Genomic DNA, 20,440 nt, shown 5'->3' with positions numbered 1-20,440 from the left:
GTGTCTCCAAGCACTCCAGATGAAGAGAGGTGACGCGAAGCAATAAGTGGAAGTCAGGGACGAGTTCACTTAATGACTCGAGTCCTTAGACTCCAGTGGATGGCCAGATGTTCATGCTACCGTTTCGAGGCCTGACATATGTTTTAGGGAGATACGACGAAAGGGTAAGACAGAGATTAAGCAAACGACTATTGTGGCCTATTGACAAGGTTCCCAAATCTGATGGACCAAAAGCTAGTGCACAATGCTCAGTGCAAAAAAAAAGTTAACGGCATGGCAAAAAAAATTCTCAACTCCAACAACGACGCAAATTACAACATAATCAACATGCCCATCATTAGCATCCCATGAAAGTAATACCAATCTCTATTTAGTCAGTGTCTGCAAATTTGCATTGTGAGGTACAATAAAGATTATCGTGACCAAACAAATGCAAATAATATCATTTGATTCATCATGCAGAATATCTTGTAATACTATATTTTATTCAAAGCTTTAGTATCGTACGGAGTATTTATTACAACAATGAATTAACTTTCACATCGGAGACCAAATAAGAAATTTTTGCCTCTTACTATCTTAAGATAATTTTTATATGAAATCGATATAGATAAATTTACAGGTGTAACGGTGACCAAATAAGACTTCGAGATAGCATAGGTCCTGCTTGACTGGAATAAATGTTTCTAAGATAAAACAACACAAAGATGAACTGGTAGCAATGTCCTGATTTAAACTTCTATTCGTTCTCCATTAAAACTGAAACAATTGTTGTGATCCAGTGTGTTTTACGATTTTTCAATACCCCTAAAATGCTACTTATTGTGTGTTAGATCCTCCTGTTCACCTGTCTAATTATCTTAGGATGGCAAATAGAGAAGGCAAACAAATTAATTAGCTTGACCAGCTTTGCCACAAGCACAAAAAAAGCAACAACCACTGAACTATGTAACCAATAATTACTCATCACATTAACGAACTAACAAGTATCAGACAAGCTATGTGGTTGTTATAACTATAAATGAAAGGAGGTAACTATCATGCAACATAAAATTTACTACTTGACACTGTCGGTGACGATAATAACAATGGTAGGAAGTTGCAATACGCTTCTGACTGGTGGTGATATGAAGCACACACCCTCTCAAGCTGGAGTGTGTGGACGTCCCGTGTGTAACAACCTGTGTTGACCGATGAGATCATGCCATAATGTAGGAGCAAGTGCCTCCCCACTGCACCTATCATAAAGGACCCAGAATCCAGCGAAAATGCCTCATTCTCCATCTGCCACTGGGTGGAACTCCAACCATTGTTTCGCCAAACAGTATAAATACGGCGAGATGTGTCAGGTTTAGGCACAAACATCACAGTCACGCCTTGGCCTGCCTCCACAATGGCTACATCACCCCTCAAAACTCTGACACATGGTGGGTGGTCAGGCATGGAGAATTCCATCCTCCGGATGTCAAGCACGAGCAACTTTTCACTCAAACATGAAATCCAGTAGAAGCAGCCATGCGTGTAATGGCGCGACACGGACAAAAGCGTCCATGTAGATAAGACAAAGCCAGGTAAGCTGCAAGTCAGGGATGTAATGGCTCGCCATTGCCCGGTGTGGGAAGAGAAGACAAGGACCACCCGTTTAGTTTGGAGCAGCACCAGCCAGAAAACTCTGAATGAAGTCTCCTCCATAGCTTCTGCCTCCTCCTCGTCGCCGGAAGGGGCGAGGAAGCAGTCGGCGAAGCAATCCCTTTCTATCAGGATTTGGCACACAGCCGGAGCGGCTAGGTCATCCGGGATTGGGGGGAGCAGGAGGTACTGCCGGTGTAGGGGGTCGCACACCACCATCTCCTTGAAGAGGGGTCCGAGCTCGTCGTGACGGCAGGGTCTGTCGAGGAGGACGCGGCCGTCGCGGACTTCCCGCACGGTCCAGCCCCAGTAGGGGCGGGGAGGAAGGTGAAGTCGAAGTCGGTGGCGCTGGCGACGGCGCTGGCCGCCAGCGCGGAGGGGTGAGGCGGTACGGCGGGGTGGAACCCTTTGTTGTCGAGGAAGCCGAGGAGGGGCGCGGGGTGGAGCTTGCGGAAGCGCCGGAGGAAGGCGCGGTTGTCGACGAGGCGGCGGAAGGAGACGCATGCGGCGGAGGCGCGGATGAGGTCCTCTGGGGTGGGAAGACGGAGGAGGATCTCCACCAGGAGCTCGGCGGGGATCGCCGACAAGGCCATCTTCCGGCGTCGGTGCGGGCAGCAGCGGCGGTGGCGGCGGCTGTGTGTGTGCTGCTGCTATGTGGGAGTCCGCACGAGGCTGCGGGGTGCGAAATAAGCCGACGACATAAAAATGGGCAACGTTGGGCTGAAAGTGTTGTGCGTCAAAACAATGGCTGGCCTACAAACTAATCGGTTGCAGTAAAAAATGATTTTATCCCCTCAAAAAAAAGTAAAAAATGATTTTAACATCTAGGAAAAAGGAATTTAAGAGCACTATAGTTTTTGGTAAAAGATTAGAATCATCCACCCGATTCTATGCTCCGTGTCCGCCGTGTCGAGAGCCAACCTGTGTCAGTCTAGTCCCACGCACCGCAACTCACGATTTTTCAAGATCGTCCATGTTTCCAAAACATGGGAAATGTTGCAGTGGCAACTCGATGGTGCAGATAATTGTTTTTGCAGCATAAGCTCTGTTCCAAAAAAAACTGCAACATAAGCACTGTTGCAAAAAAATCAGCAACGTAACCTCTGTTGCAAAAAAAATTCTAGAACACAACCTTTGTTACAAATATTTTCTGCAACATGATCTTTATTGCAAAAAAAAAAATCTGCAACACATCGTATGTTGCAAAAGTGAAGAACAACTCGGGCACTCGGCGCTAGATTTGTGCCAATCTGACGACTTGCGAGGCGGAGGATCCGCCGGCCGACGCGTAGCACATAATTTTTTTAAAGACAATGAATTATAAAAATATGCTCACAAATTTTTAAACAATGTTCAATAAGTTTGGGAAATATTCATTTCATAAAAATGTTCTCTTGTTTAGAAATAGTTTGCAAAAACCTAAAACTATCATGTTTTCAATAGTTGTCCTCAAATTTGAAAAACATTCCTGAATTTTAAATATATTCATGCATTTTTAGAAAATATTCTTTAATTTTAAAAGATGTAAGCTAGTTTTCCAAATAAATAAAAAGGATATAAATAGGGAAATGAATAAATAAAGAAAAAACATGAGGAAAACCCGTGGAAGAAAAGAAACAAAAAGAAAAACACTCAAAACAAATAACAAAAATACAATGAAAACCACTACCAAACGGTTGGAAAAATCAATTGGGAGAAATCGCTCTTGTTCCTTGCCTCCTATTGGGGATGGACAAGCTATTTTTGCACTATGCAAATCACCGACAATTTAAAGCATCAAGTAGGAAATTGAGATGTCTTGCCCCACATGCTAGGCGTCCAAGGACGACCAAACGTGTATGAGGAGAAAGAAGACGAGTGTGATGCTCGCTTGGGCTAGCTCGCTGGTTAGCCTAGTTGGCCTCGGTCCATCCAGAGAATAGAAGGAAAAAAACAGAGCGCAAGCGAAACAGACAAAAAACACAGAGAATCTTTAAAATGTTATTATGTAAACTAAAAATGTGAGCGAATTTAAGAAAATACTTTGCAAAATAATAAAATGTAAATTTTAAAAATCAAGAATTTTTTAGAAAATCTTGAATTAAAAACGTTGGTGAGTTTCAAAGAATTTTCAAATTGTTTGCAAATTTTTAAAAATTTATGAATTTAGAAAATGTTCTTGAACTTCAAAAAGTACTTGAATTTGTAAAATTTTCAACCTTTTAAAAATGCAAAAAAAAATTAAGAATGTTCACAAATTTTAAAAATATTCACGAATTTTAAAAACATCCCTGCTCGGCCTTGCTCTGCTGTTGAGTGTTGATGGGTTGAGTTCAGTATCCGCTTGCCTGATTGCCTTGCCTTCCTATCGTCCTTGGATCTGCAACCGTAATGTATTCTTCATCACAAGATACGCACACACTTGGAGAAGACTAGAAGATCGATCGCTGAACCAGCACGATTTGCCGGGACAGTGACATGAGAATGCAGCCAGAAGCGCACGACAAAAAGACAATGCATAATAGAGTAATAATAATCATTGCATCCAGCATAAGCACTTACATCAGCAGCAATGCAATGCAGATCTATTGCACGGCAAGTGCTGCCAGGATATGGTTGATTACATGAACCAGCAGAAGAACACCAAGATAATTATCGGCCTCCAACAAGCCGGCAGACGATAGAAAATGTAAATACTAGTATATAAATGAAGCGACAGCAAGTCGTCAGATTGACCTACTGCATATATAGAGTATTAAACAGAAACTCTGCCATCGACAAGCTAGCTGCTACTGAGAAATGCAAATCCATGTGCATATGGATCTCTGCACCTAAACTAGAATTTGTATGAAAAAGGGATCCATATGCTAGCTAGATCAACCAGGATGCCAGATATTTAACCCCTGCCTGCTGCAACAACACACAGGGACCGAACAAGTGGACCAACAAGAATCAAGTTCAAGTAGTGCCTTCATGCTTGGATGGAAAAAATCTCGCAGCAACATAGCCGTGCAGACGTCGATCTACACTGGCTCTCAAAGACTGCGGCTTGACTTCGTAACTATTACCTCTGCTCCGAAATATAAGCCGCTGGGGGTTCAGTTTACATTGCCCCAACGAGGCAACGCCTTATATTTAGGAACGGAGGGAGTAGAACAAGCCATTTCGGTGTTGACAACGGTACTGTTTTGTGTTCTGAGACCAAAAAGATCAACATGCAGCAGACCAGTAGTATTGAGTCATTCCGATTCCCCATGAGCTAGCAGCTAGCACATCCTGATCAAGGCAAGCCCCTGCCGCCAAAGGACTTGGTCGCAGCCGTCCTGGACAACACCTTGATCTGGCCCCTCATCCGCCCCCAGGCCCTCATCCACCACGGGTCAAGCCTCAGCCTCCTTCTCCCCATCCACCGCGACCTGCCTCCGCGGGTTCTGGAGCCTGAGCGGCCGCAGCGACGACGGCGCTTGCACGGCGGTCCCCCGGCGAGGCCCGTCAGTTCTTGACCAGTAGGTCCTTCCACGCCTCCAGGGTCAGCTCGTGGTTCTGGTGCCGGCACAGTGTCGTCCACTCCTGGGTGGTCAGCGTGGCGTGGGACTGCATGCACAAGATTACACTATTACATTGAAGACTAAGTGACTTTGCGATGAGAATGGTTCGAATTGAGGGGCATGCCCCCGATTTCATTTTTCATTAAATGAAAGGAAACCGATAAAACAGAGTCTTTAAACATTCGAGGCCCTGGCGTCAAAACACCCAGAAACATGGAGCAGGCAACAATAAACTTCTCACCTGCAAAGCGAGGGTAACGACGCAGGGGCCCTGCAATTTGCAGCAAAACGAAAGAAGCATCCAGGACAGCCTGATATACCCATCTAAAGCAAGTTCCAAAAGATATCAAAACTATATTAAAAAAAAACTACGCTACTCCAAGCCTTCTCGTCGTTGAATGTTTAAAAGCTTTGTGATGCGATTGAGATTTACCAAAAAAAATATGCAGGCAACTTATGAGTAGATAACCCAATATCAAATCCAGCAATTAAGTACTCACAAAATTCAGCAAAGTTCTGCAAACAATTTTTTTGTTAGCTATACTTGCAAAGTTAAGCTCGGTCATGCTGGCTGCCGACAAACAAAATTGAGCAAAAAATGCATGATGCAGCAACCAGGGCAACTGTGCCGTGCTCTATAGTATGTGTGTGGCCCTGCTTCAACAAAAGGGCATGGATGGGAAGGAATCACAGACATAACGGAGAGGAAGATGATTAAAGTAAAAAAAAGCATTTGCACATAGAAAGCACCAACAGCGATCTGCCAGAGACTCCTAGGTTGTAAGTTCAACTGCACCAGTAGACTAAACAAAGGCTTAGTTGTAAAATGATTGGAGTGCTATTAATCATTATAGGTGAATTTGTTTTCATGGGTGAAAATTTAGTAACTTGCTATAGGTGAAATAGAGTGCCCCAACTTGCGGAGAGGTGACGCGAAGCAGTAAGTGGAAGTCGGCGATGAGTTCACTTAATGGCTCAAGCCCTTAAATCTCCAGTGGATGGCCAGATGTGCATGATAGCGTTTTGGGGCCTGACATATGTTTTAGGAAGACACGGCAAAAGGATAAGACAGGGACTAAACAGACACTATATATTGTGGCCTACTGACAAGGTTCCCAAATCTGAAGGACCAAAAGCACTTAAGGACTCGAGCCCTTAAATCTCCAATGGATGGCCGGATGTGTACGCCTAAAAATTGCTCAATTCCAGCCACAACGCAAACTACAACACAATCAATATACCCATCATTAGCATCCCATGAAAGTACTACCAATCTCTATTAAGTGTCAGCAAATTCTTGCTAAAAAAGATGCACTGTGAGGTGCAACAAGGATTATTGTGATCAGACAAATGCAAATAATATCATTTGGTTCGTCATTCAAAAATTTCACATCGGATACCAAAAAGACATGTTTTCCTCTTACTCCCTCTTAAATCAGCGGCACTTATTTCGGGACGGAGGGAGTATATCTGAAGATAATTTTTTATATGAAATCGACATAAGTAACGGTGACCACATAAGACTTCCAGATAGCATAAGTCCTGCTTGACTGGAATAAATGTGTCTAAAACGGAACACTGCAAAGATGAACTGGCAGCAATACCCCTAGAATTCTACTTATAGTGTGTTAGATCCTCCCTTTCACTTCTCTAATTACCTCAAGATGGCGCATAGAAAAGACAAACAAATTAGCTTGATCAGCTTTGCCACAAGCACAAAGAAAAGCAGCAACCACTAAACTATGTAACAAATACTTACTGATCACAATAATGAGCTAGCAAGTATCGGACAAGCAATGTGATAGTTATAACTACAAATGAAAGGAGGTAACTAGCATGCAACAGAAGGTTTACCACTTGACACCATCGGTGATGATAATAACGATGGTGGGAAGTTGCAATATACTTCTGACGGATGGGGATATGAATCACACACCCTCTCAAGCTGCAAAGTGTTGACATCCCGGATGTAACAACCTGGTTTGACCGACACGCTTCCGACATGATATAGGAGCAAGTGCCTCCCCACTGCACCCTTGATCAAGGACCCAGAATCCAGCGAGAACGTCTCAGTCTCCATCTGCCACTGGGCGGAACTCCCACCATTGCTTCGCCGCCAAACGGTATAAATACGGCGATCTGTGTCCGGTTTAGGCACAAACATCACAGTCATGCCTTGGCCTGCCTCCGCGATTGCCACATCGTCGCCCCGAAATCTGACACAGGGTGGGTGGTCAGCCATGGAGAACTCCATCCTCTGGATGTCAAGCACGAGCAGTTTTTCACCTGAACCTGAAACCCAATAGAAGCAACCATGTGCGTAATGGCGCGACACAAACCAAACCTTCCACGTCGATAACAAAAAGGCAGGTAACGGCTCGCTCCGACTCAGGGCTTGCCATTGCCCTGTGCCGGAGGAGAATACAAGGGCCACCGGTCTGGTCTGGAGCACCAGCAGCCAGATCACTCTGAATGACGTCTCCTCCACTTGGTCATCGCTGGGAGGGGCGAGGAAGCATTGGGCCAAGCACGACCTTTCCATCAAGAGTTGGCTCACAACCGGAGCGGCTAGGTGATTGGGGATTGGGGGGAGCAGGAGGTACTACCGGTGCAGGGGGTCGCACACCGCCATCTCCCTGAAGAGGGGTTCGAGGTCGTCGTGACGGCGGGGTCTGTCGAGGAGGATGCGGCCGTCGCGGACTTCCGCACGGTCCAGTCCAAGTCTGTATCGCCATCGGGGAGGAAGTTGAAGTCGAAGTCCGCGGCGCTGGCCGCCGGCGCGGAGGGGTGAGGCAGTTCGGCGGGGTGGAAGCCTCTGTAGTCGACGAAGCCGAGGAGGGGCGCGGGGTGGAGCTTGCGGAAGCGCCGGAGGAAGGTGCGGTCGGCGATGAGGCGACGGAAGGAGACGCAGGCGGCGGAGGCGCGGATGAGGTCCTCTGGGGTGGGAAGGCGGAGGAAGATATCCGCCAGGAGCTCGTTGGGGATCCCCGGCAAGGCCATATTTCCCGGCCGTTCTCCGGCATCGGTGCTGGCGGCGGCGGCGGCGGCGCTGGTCTGTGGGAGTGAGCACGAGACTGTGTATTGTGAAAGTGAGCCGACGGACTAAATGGGCTGTAGAATGACTATGGGCCGAGAAATGTGTTGGAGCGACTCTGGACGTGTTACTAAAAAAAAGGATAGATGGGCCTGTGTGCGGAAAAAATTATGTGGTAGGCGTGCTCCCCTCCAGAAAAAAACAGCTGATATCAAAAAAAGAAAAAAGAAGAACTCTGCAGCGTGTTGGAGGGTTTGCAAGCATATATAGTGTGAAGGTGTGTGATCGTTGTAGACTACCCACAGTGGGAGTAACATAGGTAGTAACATCACACATATCTAGATAAAATAGATGATGTGGCAAGCAATAAATGAAGAAATGGAGGAAAGTGGTAACATAGCTAGTTACTAGTAGTATGAGTAACATCACATATATCAAGGCAAAATGAGTCTATAGCCTAATAAATAAAGTGTTGCATGTTACCACACATATGTTACTCTCCACTATAGAGGTAGTAATATAGACTAGTAACATGTGCATGTTACTAGTCTATGTTACTACCCATTGTGGCTAGTCATATAGACGTGTTGTAAAGATAATATTGCAAGTTAGAAGTATAGACTGGTGGGGGGGGGGGGGGGGGGGGGGCACACCACCATCGAGGTCACACTGCGCATCGAAATAAATTGTTTCCTTTTATATTCATATAATATGACTCCGTAAGTGACATTTTTGTGACAACACAACAGTCATATCAGACGCCGAACGCTGCTTCATTTCCTCACAAACAGTTATTACATCGTTAATCTTTTTATGGTACATAACATTGAGCCAAATTCATTTCACACACTCAAGGCTTCATTTCCCTGTAAACAAGACTTTCTAAACAAAGCACGATTGTCATCATGCTATATGTTATCACCACGGCCCTGGACAAAAGATAATGTGGCCACTCTGAAAAGACAGCATGGCCATAGCTTTCTGGTTTGTGGCTTCATGCATCGTCCAGATGCAGAGGCCGGGGGTCCTCCTTCTTTTTAAAAAAAATAGATTTCTGGTTTACCCATCTTCCTCTTCGCAACTCATATTGTGATGTTGTCTTGGTTGCGCTGCCGTGCCGCCAATGAAACCACCACACCTGAGGCTAAAATGTAGAAGGTGCTCCAGTTTTACCTATAACAGATTCCACAAACTAAATAGGTCAAAAAATACTGGGCTGTATCACTACATCCATCAACGGCAGTAAGCAATAACTGGTTAAATATATCTCGTCGAGCATGAAAGAACCCCACCTATTTTAGTATTTCTAATCTTCAATTGGGCGGCGGTGTGTACTCTTGGTTCTTTTATGTTTCAGTTGACAAAAGAGCATAAATAGCAGAATATAAGCCAGCAAAACATTACAGGCATCTTTAAGAAAATGGAAATGCACATACATGCCGAGGAGTTCGTTTGGATTACAACTTATTATTAGAATGTTTTTTTCCTACGGATTATAGTCTACTAGTGTGGTTATATTCTTCCACGAAGGAAGCATCTGTGCTTGATGTTCAGTATGCTTGCCTTCCTATACTCCCCTCCTTGGATCTGCAATCCTTAATGTATTATTCATCACAATATACATACATACACACGGAGAAGACTACGAGTAGATCGATACCTGGACCAGCACAATTTGCCAGGACAGTGGCATGAGAATGCAGCCAAAAGAAAAGGCCAAAACTGCAAACCTGAATATATAGGCTTCTTCATTGGTGCGCAGCACTTATACATCAGCAGCAATGCAATGCAGATCTATTGAACGCCAAGTGCTGACAGGACAGGATATGGTTGATTACATACATGAACCAACGGACCAACACCAAGTTAATTGACGGCCTCCAACAGGCCATCATCAGGCCATAAAAACACAAATTCAAGAGATCGATCGAATAATATTATAAAGCGGCAGTCTGCATATTAAACAGGAATTGGTGAAAACACAAGGCAACCAAATTAAACTGTCCAACTTATAGCATATAAAGATGGGCCAAGATTGCAAGATTTCAAGATCCATAAACACCATCATAACAGGTGTCCACTGACAAGTTGCAATTGGAACTTCATCCAGGTTTGGTGCTAATTCTAGACACCATGAAGTTGCAACACCCACCCAGCACAAGTTACTGGTACAATCAAGTAGGAGACACTAGTTCATATCAGTCGGAAAGCTGCACTCTTGAGCCCAGCTCAGCTAGCATAGGATGTTGTGAATCCGCAGTTCATCATACCTAAAACGGGCGTTTGCGTGTTGACAAACAAGAAACAATGGTACCATTTTGTGTTCTGAAACCAGGCGGCAAACCAAAAAGACCAACACGCAGTAGACGACAGTATAAACTTTATAAAATGGACTTGGCCACAGCGGCCATCTAGCTAACTGCCGCCCAAAGACTTGGCTGCAGCCGTCCTGGACAACACCTTGATCTGGCCCCTCATCCGCCCCCAGGCCCTCGTCCACCACGGGTCAAGCCTCAGCCTCCTTCTCCCCGTCCACCGGAACCCGCCTCCACGGGTTCTGGAGCCCGAGCGCCCGCTGCGACGACCGTGCTTGCACGGCGGTACCCCGGCGACGTCCCTCAGTTCTTGACCAGTATGTCCTTCCACGCCTCCAGGGTCAGCTTCTCGTGGTTCTGGTGCCGACACAACGTCATCCACTCCTGGGTGGTCAGCGTGGCGTGGGACTGCATGCACAAGATTACACTGTTACATTGAAGACTAAGTGACTTTGGGATGAGAATGGTTGGATATTTATTGCAAAGCTTTGTGATGCAATTGAGATTTATTTTACCAAAAAAAATGCAGGCAACTTATGAATAGATAACCCAAGATCAAATCCAGCAATTAAATACTGACAAAATTCAGCAAAGTTCTGCAAGCAATTTTATAAAGTTAGTGATACTTGTAAAGTTAAAGCTCGGTCATGCAGCAACCAGGGCAACTGTGCCGTGCTCTATAGTATGTGTGTTGCCCTGCTTCAAAGGAAGGGCATGGATGAGAAAGAAGCACAGACATAAAGGAGACGAAGGTGATTAAAGGGGAGAAAATAGCATTTGCACATAAAAAGCACCAACGGTGATCCGCCAGAGACTCCTAGGTTGTAAATTCAACTGCACCAGTAGACTAAACAAAGGCTTAGTTGTAAAATGATCAGAGTTCAGTATCAAAGAGGAATCAATTCGATAAACTAATGACAACATGCATCACAAAAGTGCACTGCGAACAGGGAGAAATGTAAACGGTTGCGTCTGCATGCAGGCAAACAAAGTTTGGGTTTTGACAGGCATGGCAGAATAAAGCACTGTTGTAAATCACTATAGGTGAATTTGTTTTCATGGGTGAAAATTTAGTAACTTGCCATAGGTGAAATAGAGTGGCCCAACTTGCAGAGTTGCAACTTGCTATAGGTGATAGACATAGGTGTGAACTGAAAACAATTTGGTATCCTAAAGAAACAAAAAAATGTTGCGCAGAAAAGAATGTGAAAATTCGGATCCGTAGCGAGTAATTCTCTGAGGTAAGTGCATTAATCCAGACAGCAAAGTTCCGTAGATTGGATGGATTAACTTGATGGCCACAGGTTGGATGGATTGACTTGATGGCTTTGGAAAGGGCTTCACTTATGCAGGACACGATGCAAGGATTGTGGCGGGGATAGAGCAGAAAAGTGCAGCATGGCCGAGTGAAGGGGTTTTCAGATGTGATGGACCAAAAGAGTACAATGCAGATCACAACAAGGGTTAAAGGCATGGCACAGATATTGCTCCATCTGCACATGACAAAAATTATTAACTAATCCATCTGTCCATAATTACCATCCCATGATAGTAATAGCAACCTCTATTTAGTTTCTCTGGAAAAGCCTTCATTAAAAATCTATGATTGAAAGAAGTAGTATTAATAGATTTGTCAAGAAAAATATTTATAATTTTTGCTAACATAATCATATAAGAATAATCAACGATTAAAATCACTTTGGTAAAAGTAAAAGAGGATTCAGTCTAAAGCAGTTTTTGTTGGTCAGTAAATAGTGCTCATCAGGTGAACTGTAGCCGTTGGATTGTCTCCAAGCGCTCCAGATGAAGAGAGACGACTAGAAGCAGTAAGTGGAAGTGAGCAATGAGTTCATTTAATGACTCGAGCTCTTAAATCTCCGGTGAATGGCCAGATGTGCATGATACCATTTCGGGGCCTGACATATGTTTCAGGAAGACACGACGGAAGGTTAAGACAGTGACTAAGCAGACAACTAGTGTGGCCTACTGACCATGTTCCCAAATTTGATGGACCAAAAGCACTTAAGGACTCCAGCCTTTAAATCTCCAATGAATGGCCAGATGTGCACGATACTGTTTCGGGGCCTGACATATGTTTTAGGAAGATACAGTGAAAGGATAAGACAGGGACTAAGCAGACGACCATTGTGGCCTAGTGACAAGGTTCCCAAATCTGATGACCAAAAGCTAGTGCACAATGCTCAGTGCAAGGGTTAATGGCACGGCAAAGAAAATTGCTCAATTCCAGCCAAGCCGCAAACTACAACACAATCAATATGCCATCATTAGCATCCCATGAAAGTACTACCAATCTCTATTAAGTTCAGCAAAATTCTTGCTAAAAAAGATGCATTGTGAGGTGCAGCAAGGATTATCCTGATCTTAAGAATGCAAATAATAACATTTGGTACGGCATTCAAAATAGCTTGTGATTCTGCATTTAGTTCAAAACTTTAGTGTCGTATATTTATTAAAAAGAATGAATATATTTTCACATCGGAAACCAAAAAGACATTTTTGCATCTTATATCTTAAGATAATTTTTATATGGAATCAATAAAGATAAATTTACAACTGTAACGGTGAGCACATAAGACTTCCAGATAACACAAGTCCTGCTTGACTGGAATAAATTTGTCTAAGAAAGAACACTACAAAGATGAACTGGCAGCAATGTCCTGATTTAAACTTGTATTCAATCTCCATTATCTTCGCCATAAAAACTAAATCAATTGTTGTGACTTATGATCCAGTGTTTTTTATGATTCCGCAATACCCCTAGAATTCTACTTATAGTGTGTTAGATCCTCCCTTTCACTTCTCTAATTACCTCAAGATGGCGCATAGGAAAGACAAACAAATTAGCTTGATCAGCTTTGCCACAAGCACAAAAAAAGAAAAGCAGCAACCACCAAACTATGTAACAAATACTTACTGATCACATTAATGAGCTATGTGATAAGCTATGTGATAGTTATAACTATAAATGAAAAGAAGTACTCCCTCTGTAAACTAATATAAGAGCGTGCAGCAAGGATCTAAACACTCTTACCACTTGACACTGTCGGTGATGATAATAACGATGGTGGGAAGTTGCAATATACTTGTGACTGTTTTGGACATGAATAACACACCCTCTCAAGCTGCAATGTGTCGACGTCCTGCGTGTAACAACCTTGCTTGGCCGACGAGACTCCGACATAATATAGGAGCAAGTGGCTCCCGACTGCACCCTCGATTAAGCAGTCAAAATCCAGCGAGATTGTCTTCTCCATCTGCCACTGGGTGGAATTCCCACCATTGTTTCGCCACCAAACAGTATAAATAAGGCATTTTGTGTCTGGTTTAGGCACAAACATCATAGTCCTGCCTTGGCCTCCCTCCGCGATGGCCACATCATCGCCCAAATGTCTGGCACAGGGTGGGTGATCAACCATGGAGAACTCCATCCGCCGGATGTCAAGCACGAGCAATTTTCAATCGAACCTGAAATCCAATAGATGCAGCCATGCGCGTAATGGTGCGACACAAACCAATACTTCCATGTCGATAACTGTAAGCCAGGTAAGCTCCAAACCAGGGGTGTAATGGCTCGCCATTGCCCTGTGTGGGAAGAGAAGACAAGCGGCGACCGGTTTATTTTCAAGCACCACCAGCCAGATCACTCTGAACGACGTCTCCTCCGTTGCGTCTGCCTCTTCTTCGTCGCCGGAAGGGACGAGGAAGCAATCGGCAAAGCCCCCCCTTTCTATCAGGAGTTGGACCGCAACCAAAGCGGCTACATCACCGGGGATCGGGGGAAGCAGGAGGTACTGCCGGTGCAGGGGGTCGCACACCACCGTCTCCTTGAAGAAGGGGTCGAGCTCGACGTGCCGGCCGGGTCTGTCGAGGAGGACGCGGCCGTCGCGGACCTCACGCACGGTCCAGTCCAAAGAGGATGTCAGGACCGGTCTCTCGGGATAATAATTTCCCAGAAAATGGCCCTTGTGCTCACCAGCCCCAGGATTACTGTTAGCTGATGAGACACCGACTTGATACAAAAATTCCAAGCAAAGTACAAAATATGTAGTACAAGACCATTGTGGCCTATGAGTACAACAAAAGATTTCTAGTGGTTGATGGCGGAAGCGGTTTATGGTTCATCTGCGTCTATGGGACTCCATTTCCCACAAGAACAGCTGACCAGGATAACTCCTATCTTCGCGAGGCTGCTATCGTCATTGCGCAGGTTCCGGGGCTGTCATCGCAATGGTCTCTCCAAGCAAAGAATCTGGCCAAGACAATAGCCAGGGACAAGCCTGTGAGTACGTTTGAATGTACTCGCAAACATTAAGAGCACGGATATAATATAATAAGGGGTAATTCATGCTCCGAAATATTCTATGCTCATAACGCCTGTCATGAAATATACGAAACCCATGGTGCACGCATGCGGGTAAACTATGAATATGCAATCACGGGAGTAGGGTTATAGGATGCACCGATCGAGTATCTGAGGTGACGCCTCGAAAGGATAATAAGATAAATCATGCCTCAGTCGGGCGTCTGAGCGACACCACATAAAGGGCTTATGAATAAAAGAAACTTGAGGTAAAAGCAAATCTTGCAAATCTTGCAATAAGATAAATGCATTAATCAAATGGTTGCAGTGCAACAGAAACTCCAAATTCATGAAAAATCATTTTAAAAGAATAAAGCTCAGGGAAAAGCAAATCTTGCAATTAAATCCACTGATAAAGAATTGTTTCATAGAGAGTATACAAGTCCAATAATACTTTTGGAAAGTTTCCACTTGAGGTAAAAACCCACAATATCAAAAGGTAAATCTAGACAAATGAAAAAGTTTAATTTCCTGGCAAAATTTTAATTAATAAAATAAGGTCAAAATTTTGGGGTGTCACAGAGGACCCGGGGAGGAAGTCGAACTCGAAGGCGGCGGCGCTGTCGAACGCGCTGGCCGCCGGCGCGGAGGGGTGAGGCGGTTCGGCGGGGTGGAAGCCGCTGTAGTCGACGAAGCCGAGGAGGGGCGGAGGGTGGAGCTTGCGGAAGCGCCGGAGGAAGGCGCGGTCGGCGACGAGGCGACGGAAGGAGACGCAGGCGGCCGAGGCGCGGATGAGGTCCTCTGGGGTGGTAAAGCGGAGGAAGATATCCGCTAGGAGCTCGTTGGGGATCGCCGGCAAGGCCATTTCCCGGCCGTTCTCCGGCGTCCGTGCTGGCGGCGGCGGCGGCGGCTGTGCTGCTGTGCGGGAGTTAGCACGAGGCTGGTAGGCGACGGCCTAAATGGGCTGTAGAACGGGCAATCTGCGTGTTGGCTGAAAAATGTGTTGGATTGACTATGGGCCGAGTTGTTCTAAAAAAAAAGACTATGGGCCGAGAAGTTTATCCCCTAAAAAGATAAGATGCACCTGTCACTCAAAGATGGGCCTGGACAAGCATGCAGTGTGAAAGTGTGTGATCGTTATAGATGCGTTGCAAAGATAATATTGCAAGTTCGTATAGGCTCAAATAGAGAGGGACATCATCGCCGAGATCACACACTATAGGCTTCATTTTCATGTAAACAATTATGTGTTATCACAGTGGCCCTGGACAAAAGATAATGCGGCGACTCTGAAAAGACAACATTGCAGCCCCTTAGACATGTCTAGTCATAGCTTTCTCGTTTACCATCTTCCTCCTCACAACCGATTGTTGTGATGTTGTCTTAATTGCACTGATGTGCCGCCAATGAAACCATCACACATGAGGCTAAAAAGTAGAAGGTGCTCCCACTTTACCTATAGCCGATTCCACAAATTAAACAGGTCAAAAAATACCGAGTTGCATCACTCCATCCATCAATGACAGTAAGCAATAATTGATCACATCACGCCGAGCATGAGAAAACATTGTATTTCTAATCTTCACTTTGCAGTGTGTACTCTTGGTTCTTTTAAGTTTCAGTTGACAAAGAGCACAAATAGCAGAATGTAAGTCAGCAAGACATTGCAAATATTTTTAAGAAAATGGAAATGCACATACATGCCAAAGAGTTCATTTGGATTACAACTTGCTAGTACATTTTTTCAATGGATTTATAGTCCACTAGTGTGATTATATTCTTCCACTTTTCATATAAAGTGCAACGGGTTAATCTACTATTCGATATGTCTTTTAACATTGAGGCACGGTCCTTCTCTATCTCCGCCTTTATGTCTTCAGCTAATGGTCAACAATTGTGGCATACGACAGTCTATGAGCCACATAATCACATAATGACGCCCATAGGACTGATCTCCTTGAGATTTGTGATATCAATGCTCCGGTGGCTTGTGATATGTGACCTCAACTTGATTACAAGTGCGTTTGACAAGAATAATTCCAATCTTGATCGACGCTGGATGTTCAAATTCAGGCAAGCCTTAAACTCCTTGAAAGTGCAACTATCCCTAGGTGGTTTTGGTAATTCATAACAACATATAGCTCATTGAGCTAATGCTATTCCAAGACAAATATTTCAGGAAAGCTCAATGAATGGCATGGCATGGATGATGAAATTGGATCCCTCAAAATATTAAGGACAAAGGATTGGCTCAAGCTCAAAAGCTCAAGACTCTGCATTTTACATTTTAGTGATCCAAGATCACATTGAGTCTATAGGAAAAGCCAATACTATCAAGGAGGGATGACGTGTTGCTTAATGAGCCTCTTGCTTCAAGTGCTTAGTGATATGCTCCAAAAACCCTCAACTACTTTCTCACATCCACATATGACCTAAACCCAAAGTCCAAATCGGTCCTACCGATTCTTTCTATCCGGCGCCACCGAGTTCAAATGTCATAGCCACTGCCACAAACCCTAGGCAAATCGGTCTCACCGATAGGGATCTCGGTCTCACCGAGATGGGATTGTAATCTCTCTGTTTCCCTTCGTAACGTTTTGGTCTAACCGAAGTGAGCGATCGGTCCCACCGAGATTGCAATGTAAACTCTCTGTTTCCCTTTCGTAACATTTCGGTCTCACCGAAAAGAGCGAATTGGTCCCACCGAGTTTACCTGACAAACTCTCTGGTTAGCTAATTACCAAAATCGGTCTCACCGAGATTACGTTATGCCCTAACCCTAACCATATCGGTCCTACCGAGTTGCATGTCGGTCCCACCGAAATCACTAACAGTCACTAGATTTGCTAAATCGGTCCGACCGAGTTTCTTGATTCGGTCCCACCGAGTTTGGTAAATTGTGTGTAACGGTTAGATTTTGTGTGGAGGCTATATATACCCCTCCACCTCCTCTTCATTCGTGGAGAGAGCCATCAGAACAAACCTACACTTCCAACTTACCAGTTCTGAGAGAGAACCACCTACTCATGTGTTGAGGCCAAGATATTCCATTCCTACCATATGAATCTTGATCTCTAGCCTTCCCCAAGTTGCTTTCCACTCAAATCTTCTTTCCACCAGATCCAAATCTTATGAGAGAGAGTTGAGTGTTAGGGAGACTATCATTTGAAGCACAAGAGCAAGGAGTTCATCATCAACGCACCATTTGTTACTTCTTGGAGAGTGGTGTCTCCTAGATTGGCTAGGTGTCACTTGGGAGCCTCCGACAAGATTGTGGAGTTGAACCAAGGAGTTTGTAAGGGCAAGGAGATCACCTACTTCGTGAAGATCTACCGCTAGTGAGGCAAGTCCTTCGTGGGCGACGGCCATGGTGGGATAGACAAGGTTGCTTCTTCGTGGACCCTTCGTGGGTGGAGCCCTCCGTGGACTCGCGCAACCGTTACCCTTCGTGGGTTGAAGTCTCCATCAACGTGGATGTACGATAGCACCACCTATCGGAACCACGACAAAAACATCCGTGTCTCCAATTGCGTTTGAATCCTCCAAACCCTTCCCTTTACATTCTTGCAAGTTGCATGCTTTAAATTCCGCTGCTCATATACTCTTTGCATGCTTGCTTGAATTGTGTGAAGATTGCTTGACTTGTGCAAAGATAGCTAAAATCTGCCAAAATCTAAAATTGGGAAAAGGTTAGGTTTTTAATTGGTTGAGTAGTCTAATCACCCCCCTCTAGACATACTTCAAGGTCCTACAAGTGGTATCAGAGCTTTGGTCTCCATTTGCTTTGATTTCCATAGCTTTTGGTGGTCATAGCCTTGGTTTCACAACCTAGGAGAGTATGGCGTCTAGCGAGGGAAATTATCACCGTAGAGGTCCTTACTTTGATGCCACTAATTTTGCTAGTTGGAAGCATAAGATGAAAATGCATATTCTCGGACATAACCCCGCCGTTTGGGCTATTGTGTGTATTGGCTTGCAAGGTGAATTCTTTGATGGGAGAGAGCCGAACCGTGAAGCTAGTGCGGATGAATTGAAGATGCTGCAATACAACGCTCAAGCTTGTGATATCCTCTTCAATGGATTGTGCCCCGAAGAATTCAACAAAATCAGCCATCTTGAGAATGCAAAGGAAATTTGGGGTACTTTGATTGATATGCATGAAGGTACCGACTCCGTCAAGGAATCCAAGTTGGATGTGCTCCAAAGTCAGCTTGACAAGTTCAAAATGAAGGATGGTGAAGGTGTCGCTGAAATGTACTCTAGGCTTGCTCTTATCACAAATGAGATTGCCGGCTTAGGAAGTGAAGAGATGACCGACAGATGGAAAGTATGATACCGTGTGCACATTGATCCAAATGATGCAAAATTACAAAGATCTCAAGCCAACGGAAGTCATTGGAAGAATTGTTGCTCATGAGATGTCACTCAAGGATAAAGAGGAACTTCACAACAAGTCAAGTGGTGCTTACAAAGCCTCATGTGAAGCTCCCACATCATCAAGTGAGAAACAAACCTTCAATGAAGAATTGAGCTTAATGGTGAAGAACTTCAACAAATTCTACAAGAGTAGAAGCAAAGAAAGAAGCTCTAAGTCAAGGTCCTACAATGACAAAAGATCTTCTAGTCGAGAGCGCAATTGCTAAAATTGTGGGAGACCCGGACACTATTCCAATGAGTGTACGGCACCCTACAAAAGAAGAGAAGATTCTCCAAAAAAAAGAAGTAGAAGAGAAGAATCACCACCAAGAGAGAGAAGGAGTAGAGATGATCGTTATGAACGAAGACCCTCACGGAGAAGCAAGGATTCGGAAAGGAAGGACAAGTCATCAAAGAGCTACACAAAACGAAGACATCAAGCTCATGTTGGTGAATGGGTATCCGGCTCCGACTCCGAAAATCACTCCAAGAGAAGCTATCACTCCGACTCTGAATATACTCAAGATGAAGGTGTTGCCGGTCTAGCACTAGTGTCAACCAACTCCTACGACATATTTGATTCACCAAATGAAGGAATTGGAAGATGCTTCATGGCCAAAGGTCCTAAGGTAACACACCCCGAGTATGTTGATTTTAATAGTGATGAAGATGACTTGTTAGGTGATGATGATTTACTTTTTGACAACTCTAGTAATGAATACTATGATGAAACGTCAATTAATCATGCTAATCAAGATAAAACGAATGACAATTATAAGGAGAAGATTGAGCTACTAACTAAAGAACTAAACACTCTTAAGTTAGCTCATGAAACTATCTTCGAAGATCATCGAGAACTTTTAAGGGCTCATGAGAAGTTACGCTTTCAAAAGCTCAATCTTGAGCAAGAGCATGAGTTCTTAAAGGCAATCAATGATGATCTCCGTAAGAAAAGTTCTTCTTACATTGCCAAGCGTTTACTCTTATCTACTTACATGCCTCAAGTCAAGTCTAGTAACAAGAACAAGAAAGATTCTTCCTCTAGTAGTAACAATAATAATGCTAAATCCAATATTGTTGCTTCTAGTAGTTCTCTTGATTCCACTAATGATTCTCTTAGCCAAGTTACACTTGAGCAAGAAAATAGCTTATTGAAGGGAATTATAGAGAAAGGTGTATACAAGAGCCTTGCCGGGAG

At 44.3% G+C, this 20,440-nt stretch overlaps 2 protein-coding genes across 5 annotated transcripts; both read right to left on the bottom strand.

Annotated features, from left to right (window-relative positions):
• Nucleotides 1-4,546: 4,546 nt before the first annotated feature.
• LOC123055163 (uncharacterized) lies at nt 4,547-8,356 on the bottom strand. 4 transcript variants are annotated; one of them, XR_006426533.1, is made up of 2 exons: nt 5,398-8,356; nt 4,547-5,202 (listed from the first exon to the last, which is right to left on the bottom strand). XR_006426533.1 is itself a non-coding variant. In XM_044479131.1 (2 exons), exons 1-2 carry the CDS (start codon nt 7,696-7,698, stop codon nt 4,889-4,891), a joined length of 1,002 nt encoding a protein of 333 aa, XP_044335066.1. In that variant the 5' UTR covers nt 7,699-8,356; the 3' UTR covers nt 4,547-4,888. The 4 variants fall into 4 exon arrangements, 3 of the variants coding, with proteins under 3 accessions (XP_044335066.1, XP_044335067.1, XP_044335068.1); XM_044479131.1 differs by having other exon boundaries at nt 7,011-8,356; XM_044479132.1 differs by having other exon boundaries at nt 7,093-8,356.
• Nucleotides 8,357-10,384: 2,028 nt separating this feature from the next.
• On the bottom strand, nt 10,385-13,962 carry LOC123050583 (uncharacterized). The gene is made up of 2 exons (XM_044473357.1): nt 13,558-13,962; nt 10,385-10,913 (listed from the first exon to the last, which is right to left on the bottom strand). The coding sequence occupies exons 1-2, from the start codon at nt 13,952-13,954 to the stop codon at nt 10,606-10,608; spliced, it is 705 nt and encodes a 234-aa protein (XP_044329292.1). The 5' UTR covers nt 13,955-13,962; the 3' UTR covers nt 10,385-10,605.
• Between the last annotated feature and the right edge of the window lie 6,478 nt (nt 13,963-20,440).

The sequence above is a fragment of the Triticum aestivum genome, chromosome 2D (genome assembly GCF_018294505.1).
Source record: "Triticum aestivum cultivar Chinese Spring chromosome 2D, IWGSC CS RefSeq v2.1, whole genome shotgun sequence".
Lineage (NCBI taxonomy): Eukaryota > Viridiplantae > Streptophyta > Magnoliopsida > Poales > Poaceae > Triticum > Triticum aestivum.
The sequence above is the reverse complement of the archived record's forward strand: the minus strand, read 5'-3'. Positions and strand labels throughout refer to the sequence as shown.